The 25978-nt window shown below is 46.5% G+C and overlaps 1 protein-coding gene and 1 pseudogene across 1 annotated transcript in view; one reads left to right on the top strand and one right to left on the bottom strand.

Annotated features, from left to right (window-relative positions):
- F2R (coagulation factor II thrombin receptor) overlaps nucleotides 1-25978 on the bottom strand; it is a 27155-nt gene continuing 1177 nt past the window's right edge. The window contains exon 2 of the mRNA XM_045285217.1: nucleotides 1-2676. Coding sequence (XP_045141152.1) covers nucleotides 1490-2676 — 1187 coding nt within the window. The 3' untranslated portion in view covers nucleotides 1-1489. The remainder of the gene's footprint in view (nucleotides 2677-25978) is intronic.
- LOC101652825 lies at nucleotides 18369-18991 on the top strand (annotated as a pseudogene).

The raw sequence follows: 25978 nt of genomic DNA on the forward strand, positions 1-25978 counted from the left end.
TTAAAAAATCACCACGTAAGATTTTTTTTCTTTTCCCAATTAAGAAAAACTAAAATGAAAATATTGAGGAATTTTGCTCGGTTTGAAAGTCCATTAACACTTCAAAAACTGATGTGAGTAATTTAGGGAAAAACCTTCGTCTAACCAATGCAGACTGGAGGGATGATTTAATACGCAGACTCCCTGGGTTGCACTGGGTTTCCTTCTCAAGATGCGGCCACAGGAAGGAGTAGCCCAGGAGTTCCTTCACTCAACCAGCAGACCTTGTTTGCGTGATACACGGTTGGTGGCACTGGCTAGAAGTGATTCTTTCTATGAGAACATACTTATCACACATATCTCATACGCTCCTGTAACTATGTGTCAGTCTGTGTTGCTTTCCATTTTGTTCTGTTTGGAGGCTGTATGTCCGAGTCTCATTCAACTTGCTACCCCAGCACGGTCATCGTGCCCATAGCAAGCACATTGTGGCCACTCCTCTGGCCCCAGGGCAGTGTTCTCCTGTGAGAGCTGGCCTTTGCAGGGTAAGTACTGGAAATGAAGGCTCTTTTTATTTTTAAAAAGGGTAGAGAAAGCCTTTTATATTCACCACCTCCTAGGACAGCATTTCCTGCTTTGCCAAGTTCTAATAAGCATGATGAGTTCACATGAGGATGGGGCAAATGTGGTGGCCCCCAGCTCTCAGTGACCTGGGATGCTCAGCGCAAACTGCCGGCAGCTCTGGCTGGTGGGTTTCTGACTGGGGCCTGGCTGTGTCTGCTGCCGGCACTTGAAGACCTGCAGCCTCAGGTTGAGCAGGGGGAGCAGCCGCACCCCCTGCGACTCCCCAAAAGCTGAGCTGAGGTTCCTAGTGGACGCAGCCTCCTTTCTGTGGAGGGGCATGCCCAAAGGAGGGGTTTTCGCCTGTTAAAATGTTTTAAAGATTTATGACGGCGATTATGTTTAATAGGACATTTTTGTACACAAGAAATGTACTAAGTCTTATCCCTTTAATAATTTAAACACTGCTATTGAACAATTTCAATATATTTGCAAAAGCTGACGTCCAAACCCTGAAATCTGTCACTACTGATGGGCATTTCAGGTGTTTGGGATGAAACCTTAGCAGCCTAGCTTCTGCATATTAAATCAGAAGTTATCCCTATAATCTCTGGTGGGGGGGTCTTCAAAGTACCCTTTTAATACTGTCTTGCAAATATATATATGCATATATGTATATCAACTAAATATATCAGAAGGTAGCATTCAGTGTGTACTGTATACTGGCCATATGCCGTTCTGAATAACACTGTCTTTATTCCTGTTCTCCCTCCCAGTAACAAGCCAACATAGATGCTCAGCGGCTCTCATAAGGAGGAGGCATGCAAGTAATACACTGGCTGTTTCAGATGGTGCAGGCAGCACTTTCTCTTAAGCAGAGACCGCTGGAAAGAATCCCCAGGCTATCTACCCCTTCCTTTCCCTTTGTAGCCCAGGGCAGTCCCCTTTCCTAAATGAGCAGCTTTTTGTAGAGACTGTTATTCAAGTTAGTCGAGCCCGTGTCCACTTTACTTGCCATTAGCTGGCCGCTGCTGTTGTAACTGGTGGGGTCGGCACTTTCTTTGCAGCACAGGAGGCCGCAGAGGTACCGCTGGCAGTCGGAGGACGCGTAGTAGTAAATCATGGGGTCGATGCAACAGCTGACGCTGCTGACGCAGACACAGAGCAGGTAGGTGAAGTAGGCAGCCTCCATGGACACGCTGGAAGACAGGAGGGAGTAGTGCACTATCAGGAGGACGTTCGTGGGTCCAAAGCACAGGATGAAGATGCAGAAGACGGCAGCCGACAGGAACAAGGCCCGCGTCTTCTTGCTGTGGTTGGCGACGGTGGAGGAGCTCAGGCACCGGATGATGCACGTGTAACAGACGGTGGAGACGGCCAGCGGCACGAAGAAGAAGACGGCCGAGAAGGCGGTGAAGTAGGACGCGTAGAAGCTGTCCTGCGCCGTTTGGTCGAGCACGTCGTGGCACGTGGTGATGTTGAGGCCGGGGACCTGCGTGGTCTGTTCTTTGAGGACCAGCGGCACCACTCCGCCGATGGCCACCGCCCAGATGGCCAGACAGGCGAAGGACGCCCTCCCCAGCGTGCGCCAGGAGAGGGACTGCATGGGGTACACCACGGCCAGGAAGCGGTCAATGCTGATGGCCGTCATGAGCATGATGGAGGCGTACATGTTGCAGTAAAACGCCGCCGTGACCAAGCGGCACATCTCCGACCCGAATTTCCAGTCGCTTCCGGAGAAGTAATAGCTGATCTTAAAGGGGAGCGCGGCCACAAACAGCACGTCCGCCGTGGCCAGGTGCAGCATGTACACCATCGCCGGCTTCCTGACCTTCATCTTCCCGAGGAACACCGCGATGGCCAGGACGTTCAGAGGAAGGCTCATGATAAACACGCCGGTGTACACAGACGGGATGAAGAGGGTCAGCCAGGGGCTGGTCAGGTAACCCAGGGCTTGGGCCGAGACGAAGCTTTGGGGAGGCTTGGGCAGGTGGCTTCTGTTGGTGAGCCTGCTTTCCGTTGAATTACTTCCATTTTCCTCCTTAAAATCCTCGTGTGAGAAGGGTTCAAAAACATCCGCGGGGTTCCGGAAGACAAATGTCCGGGGCCTCAGGGAATCGTTTCCTGGTTTTGATTCTGAAAGGAAAAATGTAAAAATGACTGAATCGAACAGGCACTAGAGAGGAGTAGAAAATACGTCTAATGCTTGCTTATTATTATTTGTTTCTTCCTGGGGCGTGGGTGGTCCAGAACAGGATGCATTCGAGAATTTGCTAACAAAAACATTGCCCATTTTCTTGGTGCGTTGGTTTGACACTAGCCCGTGTGTCACAAAGGAATTGAAGTCAGTTTCACTTTTATTTGGCCCCTTTTATGACAACTCAGACCAGCTTCAGGTCTGTCGGGTCAGGGATCTGGAAGGTTCTCAACGCTGTGACCCGTCTCTCTTATCGTCAATGTACATTTTATTTGTTATTATTCTCCACCCCACCCCCCTTTATGGAATATAATACATACAATGAAAAGCATACTATATGTACTCACACATCCAAACAACTCATCCAAATAGTGATAGTATCCCACAATATCCTGTGTTAGTCCGGGTAGACTAGAGAAACAAATCCAGGGAGACTCCTATGTGAATAAGAAAGAGCTTTATATCAAAGAGTAATTGTCTATTAAGCAAACATCCCAGCCCGGTCCAGATCAAGTCCTTAAGTTCGATATTAGCCCCTATGTCCAATAATAGCCCATATAGTCTTCACAGCACATACAATGATGTTGAATGCAGGAAGATCACAGGCCAGTGGGTGGAAAGTCTTGTGGATCCAGTGGCAGCGGAAGCATCTCAGCGCTGGCAGGAGTCTCCACGTGGCTCCTTCAGCTCCAGGGCTCTAGCGGAGCTCCATGTGTCTTGTCAACAGGAATGTCTTGCAGGGAGTGTCTGTGTGTCCTGCCTCCAGCAAACTATTTATCTCCTTAGCACCTCCAAATGAGGTCATGAAGCTGCGGTCTAATTGACAAGCTAAACTCCACCCCTTCACTCTTAAATCTCAAGTTGGCAACAGCTTATGTAACTACCACGACACCTGTACATGGATCTTTTTCTTTCTTTCCCTAGCCTTAGCCTTAGCCCTCCTTTTTCTTCTTTTCTTTTCCCAACCACCTGCCCTCCTTACCCCTCTGTCCCTTCCCTCTCCCCCTCAGCTCTGGCCTCACCATTGTCTTTTCCTTTGGCGTGAAAACCATTTTTTACCTTTATAATCATGGTGTCCTGAAATATTTATATTTATGAGGTTGACTAACTTTGCTGCATATAATATCCTCCCATTTTGTCAATGTCCTGAGGTGTTTGGTGAGGCCTGTCATTGTTTTTTAAGGATGCACACAATCCTCTGCAGGCAGCGTTTTTGATTATTTCCATTGTTTTGCTATGTAGAAATTGCTGTGATAAACACAGGCATGCATATGCTGTGTTTTGTTTTTCAGAGAGATTGCAGGATCATACGCACATTGTTATGGCACAAGCAAATGCCTTTCACACTCTGTTCCTCGGAGGATGGAGAACAACGCTAGACTTTTCGAGGTGACCTGAATACACCAGGAAAGATTGAAGCCCTTGTCATGAGGGAGGGAAAAGCAAATCACAGTGATTTATTTTTTTTTAAATAAAGCTAAGAGTTTTATTGACAGAGTAAAGCGATCTGGATCAGGCAGCACCTAGTGAAAATTCACCCAGGTGCTCCAACATTGCAAGGAAGAGGCAAACGTGTTTACGGAGGTACAGGGAAAGGGGTGTGTGACTAAAATCACGGGGCTTAGGGTTGCACAGAACATGCAATGTTGTTGTTGTTAGTTGTCCTCCCGTCGGTGCTGACGCACAACAACCCTATGAACAGAACAAAATGATGCCCGGTCCTGTACCACCCTCCAAATTGTTATTTTCAGCCCAATGCTGTAGCCACTGTGTCCATCCATCACATTGAGGGTATTCCTCTTTTTTTCTGCCCCTCTATTTTACCAAGCATGATGTCCTTTTACAGGGACTGGCCTCTCCTGATAACATGTTCCAAGTACGTGAGTCAAAGTCCCCCCCATCCCCTCTTCTAAGGCAGCATTCTGGCTATACTCCTTCCACGACAGGTTTGTTAGTACTTTCAATATTCTTCACCAGCAACTGACATGCACCCATTCTCCTGAAGTCTTCCGTATTCACTGCCCAACGTGCACATGCATATGAGATCACTGAAAAGATCATGACTGGAGTCACGGGCACCTTAGTCCTCAGTGACCCCCTTGCTTTTCAACATTTTAAATGAGGCTCACTGTAGAAGTTAAAGTTTCACAAGGTTGTTGTCAGGCGCCATCGAGAGGATTCTGGTCATAGCAACCCTGTGCACAATAGAATGGACCACTGTCTCTGGTCCCGTGCCATCCGCACAGTTGTTCCTAAGCCTGAGCCACTGCTGCGGCCACTGTGTCCATCGTCTCCTTGAGGGGCTTTCTCTTCTTTGCTGCTGCCCCACTTTACTAAGTAGGATGTCCTTCTCCAGGGACTGGCTTCTCCTGACAACCCGTTTAAAGTACGTAAGACGAAGGTGCCCCATCCCTAATTCTAAGGGGCATTCTGGTTCTTCATCTTCCAAGACGAATTTGTTTGTTCTTTTAGCAGTCCACAGTACCTTCAATATTCTTCACCAGCACTGCAATTCAAATTAATAAATTCTTCTTTGGTCTTGCTTATTCAATGTCCATCTTTCACAAGTGCATATGAGGCAACTGAAAAGACCATGGCTTGGGGCAGGTGTACCCTAGTCCTCAATGTAACCTCCTTGCTTTTCAACCCTTTAAAGGTCTTGTGCAGCAGACTTTCCTAATGCAATGCACCCTCTATCTGAGCGGTTCTCAACCTACGGAACATGACCCCTTTGGGGGTCGAACCACCCTTTCACAGGGGTCACCTAATTCATAACAGTAGCAAAATGACAGTCATGAAGCAGCAGTAAAAATCATTTTATGGTTGGGGGGTCACCACAACATGAGGAACTCTATTAAAGGGTCGTGGCATCGTAAGGTTGAGAACCACTGCTTTATCTTTTGACTGCTGCTCACATGAGCATCGATTGTGGATAACAGCAAAATGAAATCCTTGAAAACGTCTACCTTTTCTGTTCACCCTGATGTCAACTATTGGTCCAATTGGGAGGATGTTGCCTTTCTTTAAATGTAGCTGTAATCCATACTGAAGGTGCTGTAATCCTTGCTCTTCATTAACAAATGCTTCAAGTCGTCCTTACATTCAGCATTCAAAGTTGTGCCATCTGTAAATCATGGGTTGCTAATAAGCCTTCCTCCAATTCTGATGCAGCATTTTTCTTCACATAATCCAACGTTACAATTTATTTTTTAGCCTTGATTTCTCAAGGCCAACTTGCAAGCTACATATATACACTCTTCCTGAGGCCTGCTGTACAAAGCTTTTTTTGAGGCCATCTTAATCTTGATAGACATTTACTGACATCCTTTTTTCCCCACAAATCATATTCTTGTCCCCTCTTATGGTTTCTTTTTTATACTAACCACCATCTATAATAAACAAAACATTTTCATTAAAAAAACAATCATTTTACTGGGGAGCTCGTACAATTTCATCACAATCCTTACATAGATCCCTTATGTCAAGCACATTTATACATTTGTTGCCATCATCATTTTCAAAACATTTTCTTTCTACTTGAGCCCTTGGTATCAGCTCCTCATTTCCCCCCTCCCTCTCCCACCCTCGCTCCCTCACAAACCCTTGATAATTTATATGCATTTTTTTCATGTCTTACACTGTCCAATGTCTCCCTTCACCCAAGTTCCTGTTGTCCGTCCCCCAGGGAGGGGGTTATATGTAGATCATTGCAATCGGTTCCTCCTTTCTACCCCACCTTCCCCTTCTCCTCCTGGTATCACTACTCTCACCACTGGTCCTGAGGGGTTAATCTGTCCTGGATTCCCTGTGTTTCCAACTCCTATCTGTACCAATGTACATCCTCTGGTCTAGCCGGATTTGTAAGGTAGAATTGGGATCATGATAGTGGGGAGGGCGGAGCATTAAAGAATTACAAGAAAGTTGTATGTTTCATCATTGCTACACTGCACCCTGACTGGCTCATCTCCTCCCCGTGACCCTTCTGTAAGGGGATGTCCAGTTGCCTACAGATGGGCTTTGGGCCTCCACTCTGCACTCCCCCTCATTCACACGATGATTTTTTGTTTGGGGTCTTTGATGAATGTGAGCAAAACAGGAGTGGGAGTAAAACAGTGTTGCTACTAGTGCTCCAGTTACACATGTGTGGGATTATTACAAACAAAACACATCTGTACAATTTGTAGATGGCTGCAGGTAAATTCTCTTAGTAATATACTTCTTAGTCTTGTTAGAGTCCACTTAAAAAAAGAGGTTCAATCACATCAGTGGCTTCTGCATTTATCTGCTAAAACCCACTGCTATCAAGTTGATTCCAACTCAGAGTGGCTATATACAAAGTTTCTGAAGCTTGGCAAATCTTTTTAAGAGCAGACAGCCTCATCTCTCTCTTGAAGAGCAGCTGGTGGGTTTGAACCATTGCTCTTGTGGTTAGAAGTCCAATGTTTATCCCACAAGGTATCGGCCAAGCCAGTTCAGTTCAAGCCAAAGAGTTCAGCTCAGAAGGCTATGGAAACTGTTTTTTGGAGATAACAAGGGGTCTTGATAGATTTTCTCAAAGGGAACAGGATGATTATGGAGGCTTATTATTTAGAAGTCTTAAGAAAATGAAAAACTGCATTGATGAGGAAAAGGCCAGGAACATTGTACTGAGGAATTTTTGAATCATGACAATGAATCTGCTCATTTGGCAAAGGTATCAAGGATTGCAAAGAGAGTATCATCGGAAAAGGTTACCTCACCCACCCTGTGGCTGATCTTGACCCTTCAAACTCTGTTTGTTCTCTACACTCAAAGAACATGACTCAAGGCCCTCAAGCATGCCAAACACAGCTGTAAACTGGAGAGTACTGAATTCTTGGGGGAAGGGCTAGAAAGGGGACACACTTTCTTCAGAAGTGTACAGATTTGGAGGTTATGTTGAGAAACAATAGCTTCACATTTTGATACTTTTGTTTAAGAAAGATTTCTGATTTTGTACCCATACCACTTGACTCACTCTCCCCCATATTTAGCAAGTACTTTATCTCCTTTCTTCTCCACTACATACCTCCACAGGCACATGTCTCCATTCAGCTTGCAACCATTATTCGTGACACCCATCCCTTCCAATGGAAAATGAGAAGGCTTCCTTTTTTATTATTTTATTTCATCTTGAGGGAACTTCTAAAAGGTGATGAAGCTAGAGGCAAACGTAGAGAAAGGCTCTCTATTCCATGGATATTAGGACAGTGTGATAGTTAGATGTATAGTTAGGCCTTCATAGGAACATGTGGGTGGAGTTTAATCAGGTCACAGCTTGATTGGAGGGTGACTGAGATAAATACTTTCCGCAGTTGGCATCGTTTCTTGGACCGGCACTCTGCTGCCGTTGGCTCAACTGTGTGTTACACTACTGTGGGGTGAGCCAACTCATGGATTGTGCTGCCTTGCCGTGCATCGCTGAGGTTCCATTGAGCCCTCCTTTGACATGCTGCTGGTGCACACATCACTTGACCTGGAGGCTGGCGGATCACACTACAGTGCATACATCTCCACACCCCATAGGGGCATACTTCACTAAGCTCTGGAGATACTGTTGCTGCCCCACCCTGCCGTCTGCTGCCTGAAGGACACTTTGCTTGTCTTTCCTGAGGACAGACTCCATTGTCTGCTTCCATGACCTTGGACCTTGGACCTGCAGCTTCCATGACCTTAGGACCTTCAGTATATTAACTGTTCCAAGAAAGTGAGTTGAACTGAGCCCTCAGTACTGATGTGTGGACTAATTAGCTGTTACATTCCTGCTCACTGTATAAACCTATGTTTATAAATATATATAAATATATATATATATATTTATATATATACATATATAAATATATATAAACCTATATATAAATAATATGTATTTATATATACAAATAAAATCATAAGTCCCCTGGTTTTGTTTCTCTAGAGGACCATGCCTAACACAGACAGTAATTTTCTTTTACTGTATTTAGTTTCTCTACAAAGTAATCAGCTCAGTAAAGCTGACTTTAACTTATGACGAGCTTATGTGTGTCAAAGTAGAACTGTGCTTCACAGGATTTTCAACGGATGATGTTTTAAAAGGGAAAGATGTTGCCATATCTTTCTTCAAAGGAGTCTGTGGGTTGATTACAACCATCAACCTTTTGGTTAACAGCTTGTTTATATGGTGGAATGCCCCAGATCTCTCCTCACAGAAGGGGGCTTAAACAATTTCTAAGGGGAAAATCCCATTATGTTTTAGTTCCACTTTCCTGTGAACTTTCTGGAGCCGTTTGCATGTAGTTCAAAACCACAGCCTCTTGGACAATTTCCAAATACAACCACAATGGACCTACTACACCAGCTATCCTGTTTCCTTCCTCAGCAGATGTTCTGGGCCACTCGCACCCGGCAGGTCCCCTTCCTCAGTTGATAAAATGTTGCATGCCAGTCTAATCAGGCTTTTTGAGTATCCACCGGATGTCAGAAGAAGGCCTCCGCTGCGAACCTGCTTCACTTGTGGTCCAGTGACGAACAGTCCGGCTGCTTTGAGCTCACTAGTCACTTCCTGGGAGAAAGACAAGGCTGCCTGCTTCCTTCTATAGGAGGATCTACCGCGAACCCTTGTCTTGTGAGGTTGTCCTCAGGCAAAATAGCCTCGACGACAGTGGGGCTTATTTCCTGTCCAAAATATCCATTTGAAATGTAGGGCAAATAAATGTACCCTGTAGCAGGAATTCAACCAGCTCCTGCTTTCAAGGAACTCCGGTAAAAGTCTGCCACGAGGAGACAGGGACAAAGAGCCTTTGATGGATTCTGGGAAGTTGAGGAGGGAGGAGATCAACCAAAGAGGAAAAAGGACAAGGTCTCCAACAAGGAAATGTTTCACAAAGATAGGACAAGCGGGTCACTCGGGAAATGTTTTGGAAATGTTGATGGCAACATATGTACAAGTGTACTCAATACAATGGAATGATGGATTGTCATAAGATTTGTAAGAAACCCCCAATAAAATCATTAATAAAAAAAGGAAAAATGTAACAGGATTTTAAAATGAGCTACAAGTTAAAAGAAAACCTTTGTGGTTTTCTTTTTCAGCAGGGAAGCCATTCCTGTAAATGAAAATTCACATAGAGAGGCACAGTCCAGTAAACTAGGGGGCTCTGATACGGTTCTTAAACATCCCACCAGATCCAACTTTCTCTCAAATAAGATCTATAAACTCCGGACCAAAATAAATCAATAAAATTAAAAATCAAAGACGGGAAGGCTGTTAGGTGGGGAGTCAAGCGTGAAATCTGGACGAAGGGAAAGCAGGCCAGCGGTCTCCTGGGTCCTATCTTCTCGCAGGGAGCTGCCCAGGCAGCGCCACACAGGACGGCTAACACTCCGAGAGAAGAGCTGTAGGCCTTTATTGTGAACTTGATTACGGTGGAGCGAACCACGGTATCATATGACACTTGGTCCGTTGACCTCCCTCTTGACCCAACCTGAATTTGCTCTAGACTCAAATATTTCTCACTTGTTCCATGACAGAAATTTCTTCTCTGGCTTTTAAAATATTAATGTGTTTTTTCTTTCTTACTCTTAATTTTAATTTTTATCTTTATATTATTTTAATTTTCTTCTTTTGGTTTTTTATTCTTTGTATTGGGTTCCCGGTTTGTGAAGCACAGAAGCAGTGGGTGCACAGAGACGATAGCTGAGTCCATGGTTTATTGGAGATAGGGTGGGGGTGGGGGAGGTGAGTGGGAAGGTGAGGCCATTTGGGGAGCAAACAATGAATGTGGGCGGGAGCATTAGACCTGATCGTAATAATGTATATACAACTGTTTATATTGTTAGTTGATGTTTAAAAAGTCAATGAAAGAATGCGATTTAACTATGGAAATGTATGATATGTGAATATTGTATCAAGAGAACCATGAAAACAGAGAACCCAAACTTGACCAGTGATGACTGGCATGGGTGAAGGAGGCAGAGCTCTTGCTCAGGGCACTGAGTTGATGATGATGGTGGTGGAATAATTTGGAAAACAGTATCAAAAATGGTTGTACAACACAAAGAGTATAATCAATGGCACTGACCTATTCATGTAAAAGTTGCTGAATTGGAGAATGTCTTGTTGTGCATATGTTTGCCACAATTAAAAAAATAATTACACAAGTAACACTGAGTACAATTAAGAATAAACTGTTCCAGAATTGACTTTGGTGATGATTGTACAACCCTTTTTGACATGATTGAACTACTGAATTGTATGACATACGGATGAAGTGCGAATAAAACTACTTAAAAAAAGGAAGTGTATAGACCTAGATGGAGGATATGTAGAGCAATAACTCAATATTTTGATAATAAAAAAAAAAAAGACCTGCAGTCTTTCTGGTCCAAAGAGCCAATGGCAGAGTTCAGGACAACCACAGTCACTAGAAAGTAAGAAGAGAATCCCAGAAAGGAAAAGCAGAGAGGGGAGCCCCTGAATCAGTATAACTACTTCCACAGACTCTGGCTGACCCCTGAACCAAGCATGTGTGCGGAAGACTCAAATCAACTCTGCTTAAAAGTTTTAACAATGAAGTGAGATTTAAGCTTTTGCTCAAGAGAGAAAATTTTCAGTGCCACCAAGTCAATTGCCTGCTAAAGCAAAATCATCAGCACTCTTGTTGGGGGGATATAACAAAATCCAGAGTGTTCCTAAGACAATGTCCAGGATAAATCCCAAATCAGGTGCATCAAGCCAAAAAAAAAAAAAGGACAATCAATGAAAACTAACCCTAAGCTGACTCAAACAATGGAATAAGCAGACAGGGATTTAAAGGAATTCACCACAGCTTGGTGGCACAGTGGATTAGTTATTGGGCTGTTAACAGGAAGGTCAGCAGTTCAAAACCAATGGATGCTCTGTGGAAGGGAGATGAAACTTTCTCCTGCTGTGACCATTCTACCCCATCATATAGGGCGATCATCAGGACTCGGAATGGACTTGACGGTAGGGAGCTATATTCAATAAAGGAAAAGAGTTCATGGAAATGAATGTAGCAACAGGGAACATCAAAGAAACTGCTGTTTGACTTTTTGTCTTCTATTGAAACAACAACAGTAGTTCTGGGATTAGAAAATACAGTATATTGGATTGTCATCTATTTCCAAATTGAAGAATACAACTAGAGCATTAACAGTTCAGAGCACCAAAAAGTAGTGGACCAACTGCCTCTACAAGTGAATGAACACAGGGGTGGCCTGGCTGTAGACCTGCCACAGGGCAAGGACACATTTCTCCAGGGATGTGCCAGTAAAGATTCCGAGGTGTCCAGATTGCTTCTTGAGGGCAAGAGCCATTGTATCAATCTCAGAATTTCAGTAGACTGCCTTGCATGGGGTGGACATTCCTTAAATTAGCTTCCAGTCACAGTTGTGCATTGGAATATTGGCTTGTCCTGCTGTCACCTAACCTCTCTCTGAATTCAAGGACAAAAGCCTTACAGTGGGATTCCTAGACTTGTCTGGACTACAGATTCCGGCAGGGGGAAGCATCGCATGTGAAACAAGACCTGTGCTCAATCAATACAAATTAATGCAATACACAGCATTCTGATTTTATCCCCCTCCTGCCTTCCATGGAGCTTGCATTTAGATGCCATCATCTGCTCACTCCCAGTCATTTCCGACTCTGTGGAATCTAACCCTTCTCCATCGTCTCCTATTTAGTACAGTTTCAATTGTCCCCAAGACGAAGAGCATGAACTGCACATAAAGTATATGCAGTTCCAGCCTTCGGCGCTTCTGCGCACTCACGGAGTTACACGGAGACCTGGCATTGGTACCAACTGTGTGGGAATTGAGGTCATTCAAGGACTTAATGGAGTGTGGGAGTGGTAAGAATGGAATGGACAGGGCTCTGGCACTTTAATGCCACAATGACGTGTGTCCTTAAAAATGCTGACCTGGAGGAACTGTGCAGTGACACATGCAATTCTCTGCACTTCTGGGAGACTGGCCAGATTAAAGGCCTTTGTGGCACCTTGAATGGAGGCAAAAAGTCTGTGTTTATGTATATGCGTGCGTCTCAAGATACTACCTAAAGGAGTGATACCATTTGTAAAGCATAAAGTACTCAGTACTTAAAATTAAGCTATTTCTCTCAAAAAAAACCCTCACTGCCACTGAGATTGAGTCATGGCGACCCTATAGGGCAGGGCAGAAGTCCCCCTGTGGGTTTCTGAGACTGTAACTCTTTTTAAAAGTCAAATTCACTGGTATCAAGCCAATGCCGAATGCTGCATTTATAGAGACCTGATGTAACTCTTCACAGGAGTAGAAAACCTCATCTTTCTCTTGTGGAGCGGCTGGTGGCTCGAACTGCTGGCTGTGTGGTTAGTAGCCGTATGCATAACCTCTAGGCAACCAGGGCTCCAAACCAAACTCACTGCTCTCAAGTCAATACTCACTCAACAACTATACAAGACAAGACAGAACTGCCCCGTGGGTTTCCAACACTGTAACTGCTTACAGGAGTAGTAGAAAGGTTCACCTCTCTCCCCTGGGGTGGCTGCTGACCGACAATGCCTAACCATCCCCCAGGGCTCCGACCTATCACGAGAGCTTAGAAAGTACAGCCATTGGGCTTTATTCAATAACTATTAATTTTTAAAATATTCTTCCCCGCTTAGACCTTCTCTGGTAGTTCATGGCTCACGACAGGTATCTTATACCCATTGAGAGGAACATTATATCCACCCAGGAAGAATCATTAATCCCTTGAATAAATAGCAAAGCCTAACTTGCTACATTTCTTGTGACTATCATATGCTTGAAATTCTAATGGTAATAGAATTAAAAGAAACTCAGAATTTAAAAATACAGATGTATGCCAGCATCAAAGAATGAGCAAACCAGCAGGAATTTCCAGTCTGCTAGATATTTCCAATCTGCTCAAGCCCCTTAGGCTGAAACTCAAGTTGAAGTATCTCACTTTTCTTCTGCTCCTAGCACAGTTCACAGGTCAAGGAGGAATTCCTTGACAGCTTGCCAAAGAGCCTCGTGATTCATCTGTGTTTCTGTTGTTCAGCTGCGGTTCCACACACTTACAAATCCAGCCCAGGTTCTAAAAATTAGTTCCCATACTTCTTGCTAGGGTTCACTTGTTTTCTCTAAATGACACTAGAGTAGTTTGGTTATTTAATGCAACATATCACCATGAGCTGAAGTATGGATTCCTTAACTGGAGATTTCGAAAACTGGTGAATCAGGCAACATTTTCCTCTGATTTGTATGACGTCTGGCCTGGAGACAGAGGTGTAAAGATGATCTCTCAGGTGTTATTTGATCCTGGCAGCTAGTTCATCAGGACGTGCCCACTGCAGTTCTGAGTCACAGTTCTGCCTACAGGGCTTTTGTGGCTTGTTTTTGTTGGCTGCCACCAAAGTCGGTTCCAACACATAGCGACCCTCTACATACACAGCAGAACGGAACACGGCATGGTCGGTCCTGTTGCCATACTGAAAATCGTCCCAATGCCTGAGCAGCCCACTGATGCAGCACTGTGTCAGTCCATCGCATTGAGAGCCTTCCTCTTTTTCACTGCCCCTCCGCTGTACCAAACGTGCTGCCCTTCTCCAGGGACCGGTCCCTCCCGACAACATGTCCAACGTATGTCAGATGAAGTCTCACCATCCTTGTTTCTAAGGGGCCCCTGGCCTTTCTTCTTCTAACACAGATCGGTTTGTTCTTTCAGCAGTCCATGGCACTTTCCAACATAGTCACTCTCTTCTGTCTTCTTTATTCAGTGCCCAAGTCTCAATGGACCATGGCTTGGGTCAGGCGCCCCTCAGTCGTCAAGGCAACATCTTTGTTGTTCCATTCTGTAAAGAGGTCTTGGGCAGCAGATTTAGTCAAGGCAACCGCAGGTTGAGCTCTTGACTGTTACGTCCACGAGCACCGATTCAGTAGTGCAACTTGCAGCTTGCACTGTTCTTCAGCTGTTGAGGAATGCTACGGATATTCTTCCCCGTGGGTTTTCTGACACCAGGTCTCCGCACACTTTATTATGACACTTTGTACTTAGTTTTCTCAAGCTATGCTTTGAAATCTGGTCGGCAATTGCATCGTTCCTTCCTTTCGCTTTAGCTCCTCTACCTTCAAGAACAAGTTTCAGCGTCTCTTCTGACCTTCGACTGACTTCTTGCTTTCTCCATGCCTAAGACCCTGGATGTTATTCCACAGCACCCCTGGTCATTAGTGTTCAATGCAGCGAATCTATTCTTGAAGTGTCTCTAAATTCAGGTGGTGTATACGCAGTCAGACTTTGGTTCTTGAAACAATGGTTTAGAAGATCACTTGTTTTAAAGCTCGTGATGAAACAAGGGATTTAGTCCAATGCTAATCACCGGTGCTAAAATAGTTTAGATGAAAGGCGGAGGGGGGACACGATGATGGGTGGATTAGATTAGAAATACCTGAACCCACAAAAAGAGAGACAGCCTTGAGGTGATGTAATAGGAAGTACACAGTGCCACCTCTGAGGTGGGTTAGCAAAAAACTTAACCTGCACTCATTAAGTCTTTGGGTATAATACCGACTATGTTACAGAAAGAGTTGTCAGCTAACTCTAAAAGGTGCAGTTAGCAGGTCCCAGATATGGAAAAGCTACCAAGACAAATGACCTTGTTCCTCGGACCAACAAACAGCAATACAAGGGGCTCTGGACTCAGGGAAACAGTCCAGAGATGAAAGAAGAATCAAGAGAACTATCAATCAGATGCCGTGGTGGGCCTGGTCTGATCCTGATTTGCACAACCCAAATCTTGGGAGGCATTTCTGAGACAATCGGAGCCCTGGGAGCCCTGAGGGGATATTAGATGGTATTGAGGAATTGTCAACCTTTAAAAGGCATTATAATATTGTGGTTATTGTGGGGGGGCAGATTGTTAGAATATACATGGATGCAATGATATGATGACTGGAATTTGCTTTAGAGTTATTCAGTTGGAGGGAAAGATTGCTCCTATTTTAATGATGGGGAAGCCGATGGTGGTCATGGGAGTAATTAGGCTGCTCTTCATTTTTGTGTACATTTGAAACTTTCCAAATGAAAACATTTTTAAAGGCAAAATAAGTATTCTATGCATATTTACTTGAAGGAAATGAAGGACAAAATCTTTGTGTTTGTTTTTTACAGTTTTACACTGAGATACTCTGCTTCATATTAACTCCTCAAAGGCTTCTGGGGTCTAGGGAGGAGTGGGAATAGGACAATCTTTGGGGGGTGCAGCGAACAGCAAGGGAATGGAGCGGCAAGGTCCCCAGGGAAATCTGAAGGTGGACTTTGGGGCCAGGACGTGGTGCTCCAACAGACTGGGCTGGAAAACACTCCTAAAGACCAATAAACGATCCTTGAACTAACTGGAAAAAAAAAAAAAAAAGAATAGGAAAACCTTGAAGCATTTGTTGGGCGTTTACTAGAAACCGGCAACGTCACTTCCTCGAACGTCCTTAACTCTAGGAGACAAGCACTGTAAGTCCTGTTCTGTAAGTGAAAGCAGAGCGGCTCAGTCACTAATCTCAAGTCATACCACACGCCAGAAAGTGGAGGAGGCACCATTTGAACCGAGTCAGGCCTGGCCCCAAATCTGATCCCTTGAGGCACATCCTATCACGCAAGCTCCCTCTCGAAAGCCATGATTTACAACCGTTTCCAAACCTGCCCTCAAATGAGGCAGACCGCAGATATGATAAAGCCATCATAAACAGCATTTCTAGGAAAGCAGAACTCTTCTCACAAAGTAAGCCAGGCCTGCGACTGCTAACCATGGGAAAAGTCACCCTCCCGCAGCACTGTTCTGAAATACCCGGAGAAGCTTAGTCACAGCGATGAAATCCATTTACAAGGCGGTCCTGCAGACATTCACCCCTCGCCAGCTTATCGCACTGTGAACGCTGACATGGGGTTGTGAGGCTGGAAGCCATGCCACTGATCATTCAAATGCCAGCAGGGTCGCCCAGCGTGGCCGGATTTCAGCAGAGCTTCCAGACGAAGAGAAGCTAGGAAGAAGGGCCTGCCGGTCTACTTCTAAAAACCCTGGCGGTGGAAACCTTGCGAGCAGTTAGTTGTACACAGGGCGGCTGGCTGGTGGGCACATGGCAACAACAATGAACACTGACAAAAATCCAGTGTAGAAAACAGCAGAAAGCAAGCATGCAGAAGTGGGTATTATCCTGTGAAACACACACACACACACACACACACACTATTATCTTTACACCTTAAACACCCATGTCAAAACAAGCAACAATCCATGTCTCATGTCACAATGTAAAATGTCTCACTCTTCTCACTGTTCGTTAGCTGTCAAAGAACGTATGAGAAAATCCTCCTCTACAACACTGTAACACCTGGCTTTTCAACTCATCTACAGGCTTGAGCTGAAAAAGTGACTACAGAATATTCTTTTCTAAAAGTTAAATAACCGTTTCCAAGTGCAAACCATGATTATTCCCACCATTTAAAAGGCAAAGTGAATGCATTCCCACCATTCAAAGGGCAAATAAAGAATGTCTGAGAGAGCTGCTACATGTCTGTGGAAAATGAAGGTTGAGAGATAATGGAATTTTCCCACGAATTTTCTAGAGTCCCCTCGTACGTAATGGCAGTCTACGTGGGAAACTTCACTGGGTGGCTCGGGATGGGGAAAACAAGGCCTTCGTGGCAGGAAGCGGCTGCAAGGCGCTTTCAAGGTCTTTCAGCAACCAGGACGAGGACGAACTAACAAGCTACCACTGCCAATGTGTCTGTTCTGGTTCATCAAGACCCTCCTGGACCAAGCAGAACTGCCCGCGTGAGTTTCCAAGACGGCAATTCTTTAAGGGAGTAGAAAGCCCTTTCTCCCGAGGAGTGGCTGGTGGTTTCAAACTGCTGACCTTGCAGTTATCAGAGCAACGTGGAGCCCGCTATGCCACCAGGGTTCCTTAAAGGACAAACTGAGAAAGGCTATCTGCACGAGGATACAGTGGATGCTTGTAGCTGGGGAAACCTCAGCCGATGGAGAAGGCTAGTTAGAGGAGAAAAAAGACAAAATAAAAGCAGCCGAAAATAGCGAAGTGGGGGGTTGGGGTGGCATCTGAGAGAGAGGGCGTGGAGGAGAGCAGGGAGGGAGAGACACCCAAGGCCCTTGAGCCTCCACCCTGTCTGCAGACTACAGCCAGAGGCCCAGCTGAGCTCTGGTTTAGGAGGGCAATGGGGTGCCTCTCGGGAGCCTCTGAGCGGGCAGAAAAGGCCCTGGGCAGGCGTCCAGCCAGAAGCATTTGTGGAAAAGAAGATAACCCATGTCTGCCGACTAAGTGCAACTCGTGTTTATAAAGAACACTCTTCCGATTGGACGTGAAAGGTTGAAAATGTGGATTATGGACCTGAAGGGAAGGAGTAGAAAGGTAACCAGCAGAGATGACCTAAAACGTAAGAATACTCCTGAGACAGGGAGTCCCCTGCATCTAGAAGAACAGAGTACACGGGAACCCCTATCCTGATCCGCTCTCTAAAACAGATCGACACAGCCACCCAAGAAGAACTCCCACAAAGAAAAGAGCCTCATTGGGGTGAAAATGGACTTGCGGGTTCTTAAGAAATTTGACCTCCTGACTCATGCGCCAGGTGAACAGAGCTGAAGACCAGACCAGAGACCAGAGGCCGAACTTGGGATCTGACCAGACGGCCGGACTGCCCAGCAGGATTCTCAAGGAAACCCAGCGTTTCCTGGCAGGCCCAGTTCCCGGCATTAAAGCAGAACCAGATGAGAGCAAGGTCCATTATTTTCATGTGGTTATTGCTGGCCCGCAGGATTCTCCTTTTGAGGAGGGGACTTGTAAACTTGAACTGTTCCTTCCAGAAGAATATCCAATGGCAGCTCCTACAGTACATTTCATGACCCAAATTTATCATCCTAATGTAGGCAAGTTGGGAAGAAGATGTTTAGCTCTTTCGAAAGGGATGTCAGTGGTCCCCAGCACTGCAGATCCGCACAGTTCTACTATCAATCCAGGCTCCCAATCCAGATGATCATTAGCAAATGAGGTGGCCGCGCAGTGGAAGACCCATGAAGTGCAAGCCATCAAAACGCTAGAGCATGGACTAGACTCTAAGCCATGAGTCATATTCAAATCGATCTGATCATCATCAAGTGTGTATCACTTCTCCTGTTCTGCCACGACTTCTTCCTCTTCTTGTTTGCATTGAATGGAGACAGTCTTAGAACCATTACAGAATAAAAGCCCAGACATCTTCTGTCCTGTGTGATTAAATGTACATTTGCAAAAAAGAAAGATATTTGAACTTCTAACTTTGTAGGACTTTCTTGGCCTGCTTTCTGTCCAGTTGTGTGTCTTTCTGTTTGGGTTAGGGTCTCTTGATGAAGTCCAATTAATTTGCATATTCATGAGTAAGAATCTATTTATAGCTTGCTAGACCTGTTTCACCATCTGTTAGCAAAAGAATATACTAGAATAGCAAGATCCATTCACAGACTGCGGCTGAATCCCTCCATGGGCAGGGTCTGGATTAACAAGTGGATGTAGCTCTAGGGGGCTGGGGAACAGGTAGGGGTCCTGGGAGGTACCCTCTCCACATGGGGTGCAAGAGAACATCTACTTAGCAAAGGTCAGCCTGTGGCTGAATGCTGGCCCCCTAAGGGGCCCCAGTGTCTCTGTGGGCTAGGCACATTTTGGCTAACTACAAGGTTGGTGGTTCGAATCCACCAGCTATGACGAGGCTATCTGCTCCTGTAAAGATTTACAACCTTGGAAAGGTCATATAAGGTCACAATGAGCTGGAAACAAACTGATGGGAGTTGGTTTTTTTGTTGTTCTTTGTTTATTTTTGTGGTGGTTCAAATTCACTAGCTGCCCCTTTTGGGAGAAAGATGAGGCTCTCTGCCCCCCATAAAGAGGGACAGTCTCAGAACTCCTATAGAGGGTCACTCTGAGTTGTTACTGATTGACAGCAGTGGAGTTGGTTTCCTGGTTTCGGTTAAAGATGTGGATGATCAAGTCCCAGACCTGTGAATATGTTAATTTACACAGCAAAAGGGGTTTTGTAGATATGATTAAATGAAGGATCTTGAGCTGGGGAGATCATCTAGATCCTTGTAAGAGAGAGACAGGGGAGTTACAGTTAGGGAGAGAGAGGATGCTGCTGGCTTTGATGAAGAAGCCATGGACCAAGGAATGTAAGCACACTGGGGAAACCAAACTCACGGCCATGGAGTCAACACCGACTCACAGACCTTGGAGGACAGGGCAGAACTGCCCCAGAGGGTTTCAGAGACTGCAATTCTTTACAGGAGTAGAAAGCCTTAACTTTCTCTTGTAAACGGGCTGGTAGTTCCAAACCACTGACCTTGTGGTTAGCAGGCCAACGCGGAATCCATGACCCCACCGGAGCTCCAACAAGCAACCCTGAGAGCCAGAAAAGGCAGGAGAACATAGCCCACCCTAAAGCTTACAGAAGGAATAGAGCTGATTCAACGTAGTCAGTGAAACAGATTCCAGACTTTGGACCTCCAGACTATAAGATGAAAACCTCGTGTTTTTTTGTTTCAATGCCACAAAAACATGTTTTCATGTTTCGTGGTTATGATTACCGCAGAAATATGAAACCAACACACTAGCTTTTGACTCAGCCATTCTGGGTCTGTTTCCTCACCTGTAAAAGGGGGCCCCCCCGCATCTACTCAAAGCACTGCTACGAGGCATTCATGAAATAGTATACATAATATACCTCAGCAGGGCCTTGAGTGTAGTAGCGGTGGTACAGTGGGTTATGTGCTGAGCCGTCAACCACAAGGGTCAGCAGTTCTAAACCACCAGCCGCTTTCTATTCCCATTAAAAAGTTACAGTCTTGGGAGCTGTGATAGTTGTTTTTGTGCCAACATGGCACCTGTAATAAGATATGGGTGGAGTTTAGCCTGTCAATCAGGTCCCAGCTTGAGGAAGTCATTTGGAGGTGCCACCAAGACAAATGGCTCTCTGGAGGTGGGCCCCTCTCTGTCTCTGCCTTCACCATCGTGCTGAGGAGCCGCATGGAGGCCCGGAAGAACCCCGTGAAGCTTCCACCACCATTGGATCCATAAGACTTTTCACCACCGGCCCCGTGATCTTCCTGCCTTTTGCATCATTGCATGTGGCCGTGGGAGTCTGAAGAGGGTTTATGGGCTAGTATCAGACTTATGGACTTGAGTTGGACTGGGCTGGGATGTTTTCTTGATATACAATTACTCCTTGATATAAAGCTCTTTCTTACACTTAGAGGGGGTGTCTCTGGAGTTGTTTCTCTAGTCAACCCGGCTTCACACAGAAACCCACAAGGGCAGTTCTATTCTGTCCTACAGAGCCGCTGTGAATCCGAATCCACTTGATGGCAATGAGAGAGAGAGGGTGTAGTAGGCGATCAATAGAAACCCAATAGCCAGAAACCATCAAGTCAATTTCCTTACAGTCACCTTACAGAGTAAACTGTCCCTTTGGGTTTCTAAGCCTTGTAAACCACTGCAGGTACAGACAACCTCATCTATCTACGGTGGAGCAAGTGGTGGGCTCCGACTGCTGGCCTTGTGGCTAACAGCCCAACATGTAACCCATGACACAGCCAGGGCTTCGGCAATCAATAAAGGGAAGCTTACTTAACTAAACCTAAAGACGCAGAGCTTCGGAGGGCCATTCCGGCCAGAGAGAATGGCATGCAGACAGAAGCCTAAGCAAGCATGGCTCAAAGAGGAGGAACTAGGGCGTGCTGCTGGACAAAGTGGAGGCTGTGTCATGGGGGTGGGGGGAGGTGGCTGGACAGAGGCTGCAAGCAAAGTGGCACCTCACCTCACCCCAAACTACGGAACTGGGCTTGACTCTGTGGGCTACAAGGCATGGAGCAGAATCTCCCCGCCAATGCTCTCTGCCATAGTCACTCTCCATTCTTGTTGAGGCCTTCATGCTCCGAGCCCTGGTGGGACTCCCAGGCAAGTCAGCCGGCTCTGAGGATGTTTGCATAGCTAAGCAAACGTTGTCTCCCCACCATATCTGCACTGGTCAGTGTCTTTGAAACCTCAAGAAACAAAAGACACTCACTGCCATCGAGATGATGCCAGCTCCTAGTGACCGATGTATAGGAGAGGGCAGAACTGCCACTGGGAGTTTCCCAAACTGTAACCCTTTCTGGGAATCGAGAGCCCCATCGTTCTCCTACGGAGCAGCAGTGGTTTTGAACTCCTGACCTTGCAGATAGCAGCCCAATTCGGTCCTGCTTCAAAACATACACAGGATGTAGTTCAATAATCTAAAGCCAGTTATTTCTTTAGTCCAAACCGTATCCCCCCAACCCCTGGTTCCTCAGTCCATGTCTCAAGAGAACATGGCTCTCAGATCCTCCCCGCCCAGCTTCCCTCTGCCACCATGCACCACGCCATCAGAGTGGACGTCAGACCAGGACGGGCTCCTGTTTCATTTTCCAGACGTGCCAGCCACCCAGCTCATGGACAGCGGGGCTGAATAGGGCTCCTGGGATAGTCTTCCCTGCTATCCTCTAACCCGCCCTGCCCGAACCTCCCTGGGCCTGGGCAGCTGTGGCCCAACCTCAGAGCGTACACCAGCAGCATAGGGCAGGATGCCATGCCACGAACTCACATAACTCAAGTTATATTCCCTTCATGGAAATCCTGGTAGGCTAGGCCCACCTCTCCCGATACCAGCCCACCTGAGTTTTCTTCATTAAAGGGAAACATTTAAAATTCTATTTAAAGTTCACCTTCTTGGGATTGGGCTTGGAGAGGAATTCTGGAATGTCAACTTGGTTATTATATTATGTAACATCTTAGCCATCCCTCCCAGCTCTGAGTTATAGGCCCAAAGGGCAAATTCGATGGCTTAAGGTTCAGTTAAACCAGTGGCAAACGTGTGGGCAGCGAGGGGAAAGTGGGCTCTGAATGTAAGAAGCTCTGCCAGCAACATCTCTCCAGGCAGTGAGGAGTCAAGGGCCCTGGAGGCTCTCCCCCACCTGTTTGGGGCTGGCTGCTTCCCCTGCTTATCCACACTGGTATCACCAGACGACGGTCACATACGCGGTGGAAGTGAAGACACCTTTCCTATGACTTGCTGGCTAACTTTCCTGACTTAGAAAGACAACCCCCAACTGAAACACAGGGGGTTTGCCATAACTTGGTCTTAGGGTGCCTCACTGTGTCTGTAGGTAGCCTTCGAGGTTTTGTCGGCAGGCTGTTCTCATCGTGGCTGGCTTTGTTGTAAAAATTCCAGCTCACCAGCCAACTCCTCTAGCTAGACTTTCTGGAACTTAACGGCATCCCATATCGGAAACTCAGGCCAGGTGTGCATCCCCGGAACGCTGGCATTCTGCAAGATTTCTCACGAAATACCAACTGTCCTTTCCTATTACCGGGCATAATGCCTTGAGGCCCGTGATCTGAGAGTTGTTTGTAGCAGTCCTGGCTCCCTCTGAGCCAGCCACTGTGCGGGGGTGTCACTGCCACAGTGAACAGAAGCCAGCCACCCCCTGCTTTTGTGGAGTTTTCAATCTAGTGGTTGAAGGTTAGCTTGTCTCTCTCCCAGCTGTGCCACCCCTCATGGGAAATCAAGGGGCATCGGTGGGTCACCTCCATATCCCCCTTCTATAAAACAGGACACTATCAACCAATGGCTCCTGAGTTCATTTTGATGCCTGGCGACCCCATGTCTGCAGAAGAGAATTGCTCCAAAGGGTAACCAGGCCTGTGACTGATCATCGGGCCTGTCTTGAGGCAGCTGAGTGGGTTCAAACTGCCACCTCGGTCAGTGGCTGAGCACTGAACCATGCGCACTGTGCCCAAAGATTCCTTGCTTCCTGGGGTCTGTTACCACCAGCTACTTTCTTATTTCACAAGCATTTTTTTCCCCTCCCAAACACTTTTTTCCCCTCCCAAACACATTTTTCCCCAGGGCCACCCCCTCGGATGCAATGTGCTACAGCCCAAAGAACTGTGCTACTGTTGTCCCCGGGCTGGGCAGGGCCCCCTTGTCTGGGACAAGGGACCAGAGGATACCAGATCCTTATACGATTTATACACATCACCCTTTAGTCATGAATGCTGGCCCTCTTAGATGAAGGCACGTAATCTCATTTAATTTAGCCGAGGGATTACAACAGAATGCAAACTGGTTAACACACACACACACACACACACACACATTTCTCAATGTCTGCTGAGGAGTGAAACATGTGTTCTACATTCCATGGGGATAAACACAAGTTTATAATCTCTGCTAGAGAGATGAGATGCCCATAAAGCAATGGTTCTCCACCTTCCTCATGCCCAGACCCTTCATACCATTCCTCATGTTGTGCTGACTCCCCACCCCCCAACCATAAAATTATTTTCGTTGCTACTTCATAACTGTAATTTTGCTACTGTTATGAATCGGGCAACCCCTGTGAAAGGGGTCGCAACCCACAGGTTGAGAACCACTGCCACAAAGTGACAACACAAGAAGTGTCAGACTGGGTGAGGACAAGAGGCCCAAGACTGCCTTGGGAGGGCCCAGCGGCCCAGCCCTGGAGAGGCTTCTTACAGCTGGGGCTGGGGTCGCGGGTGGGGGTTAATCACAGCCAGCTGGTGATTCAGGGTAAGGATCAATGCCCTGCGCTGTGAGTTAAGGGGTGGCTTGGTGGGTGCGTGGTAGGAGCGGGGCCCTGAAGGAATGTTGCTTTTGTCACCGACTGTTTAGATGTGCAGAGCAGTTCGGTTTATTCGTGATTTCAAGGCCTGGTGGCAAAGGTTTAGGCTGCCCACAGAAAAGTGGGCAGTCCAAACCCACCCTGGGGAGAGAACAATGGGAGAGAACAATGGGAGATGATTGCCTGGAACGCCCCCGGGGCAGTTCCGCTCCATCCTAGGGGGCGGGGGTGGGGGGCTGGGGTGCTAAGGGTTGGAATCAACTCTATGGTCACAGGTGTGAGTTTGGGGTTTACAGACAATGCAACATGTACTGTCTGAAGCGGGTGGGAGGTGGGGGCACAGCACACACAGACAGCTCCACTGTTCCCTACCCCAATTTGCTATACCAGTGCCCGGAGCCTTAGCTTTAGACTCAAAAAAGGGGAATAAACATCCACCTTCACAAGGTTTCTGGAGAGGGTGGATGGAGAGAATTGAGGCAGAAGTGTCCCCTGGACCAGAGCCTGACAGGGGACCCAGTGCTTAACATGCACCCCTTTTCTTCTCCCATCCTGCTCTCTCCTTTCTCTCCCAGTCTTTCAAGAATCCAGTGGACAGAAATCAGCCACTTGCTCAGCTGTGTCTGTCTGTCCTTCCCAGGTCTGTCAACCCCAGGGGTTGTCCATCTCAGCCCCAACATGAGGAAGTAAGACTTGTGGCAGGAAGCCACTCCCAAACCCAGGCCAGAACCCATCCAGGCTGGCCACTGTGCAAGGAGCCTTAGCCACAGTGCATGCAGTATTTGCATACATTTGCACTCTACTCCACAGCTGAGCTCAGGCAAAAACCCATATTCTCAGATGCTTGTGTTAGGATCAAACTGAGCCAGTTAGGCAATGATACCCGAAACCGTGTTAGCACCACTCCCCATTCTCACTTCTCCACATTCCACCAGCCCCTCAGAGACAGCTAGCCAAGGGCAGGTCAGGGGGCTAGTTGCTGAGGGTGAGTCCCTGTCTGGGGCTGTGTTCCTAAAAGCACGCCCTCCTACCTCACCTGGAGCAACGATGAAGGACAGAGAAAATGCTATGTCTTTGTCACCCCATAATCTGTGTGTGTGTGTTGAGGGACAACATGGAGCACACATCCTTTCAAGGAAAAAGAGAAAACTAGCTAGAAGTTTCCTTTATTTAAAAAAGAAAGAGAAAAATGCTAAACATTTACAGTTTCCAGAGGAGCCCTAGTGACGTAGTGGTTATGGGTTGGGCTGGTACCCTTGAGATCAGCAATTCTAAACCACCCTCAGCTCCAGGGAGCAAGAGGCTTTCCACTCTGGGGAAGCATTACAGACTGGGACACTCACAGGAACAGTTCTCCCCTGTCCTGTAGGATTGCTCTGAGTTAGGTTAGACTTGATGGTATATAGTTTGGTTTTTTGGAAACATTTACAGAGTACTCTGACCACTGAAAGAAGCCCAAGAGACGCAGTGGTTGAGCATGGTGCTACACTGGGGAAAGCTGAAGATTTACACCCTTGGAAACTTTAGAGAGCAGCTGTATGGC

This window comes from Echinops telfairi, unplaced genomic scaffold (assembly GCF_000313985.2).
Source record: "Echinops telfairi isolate 266 unplaced genomic scaffold, ASM31398v2 ScPeMD7_7469;HRSCAF=8507_1, whole genome shotgun sequence".
Classification (NCBI taxonomy): domain Eukaryota; kingdom Metazoa; phylum Chordata; class Mammalia; order Afrosoricida; family Tenrecidae; genus Echinops; species Echinops telfairi.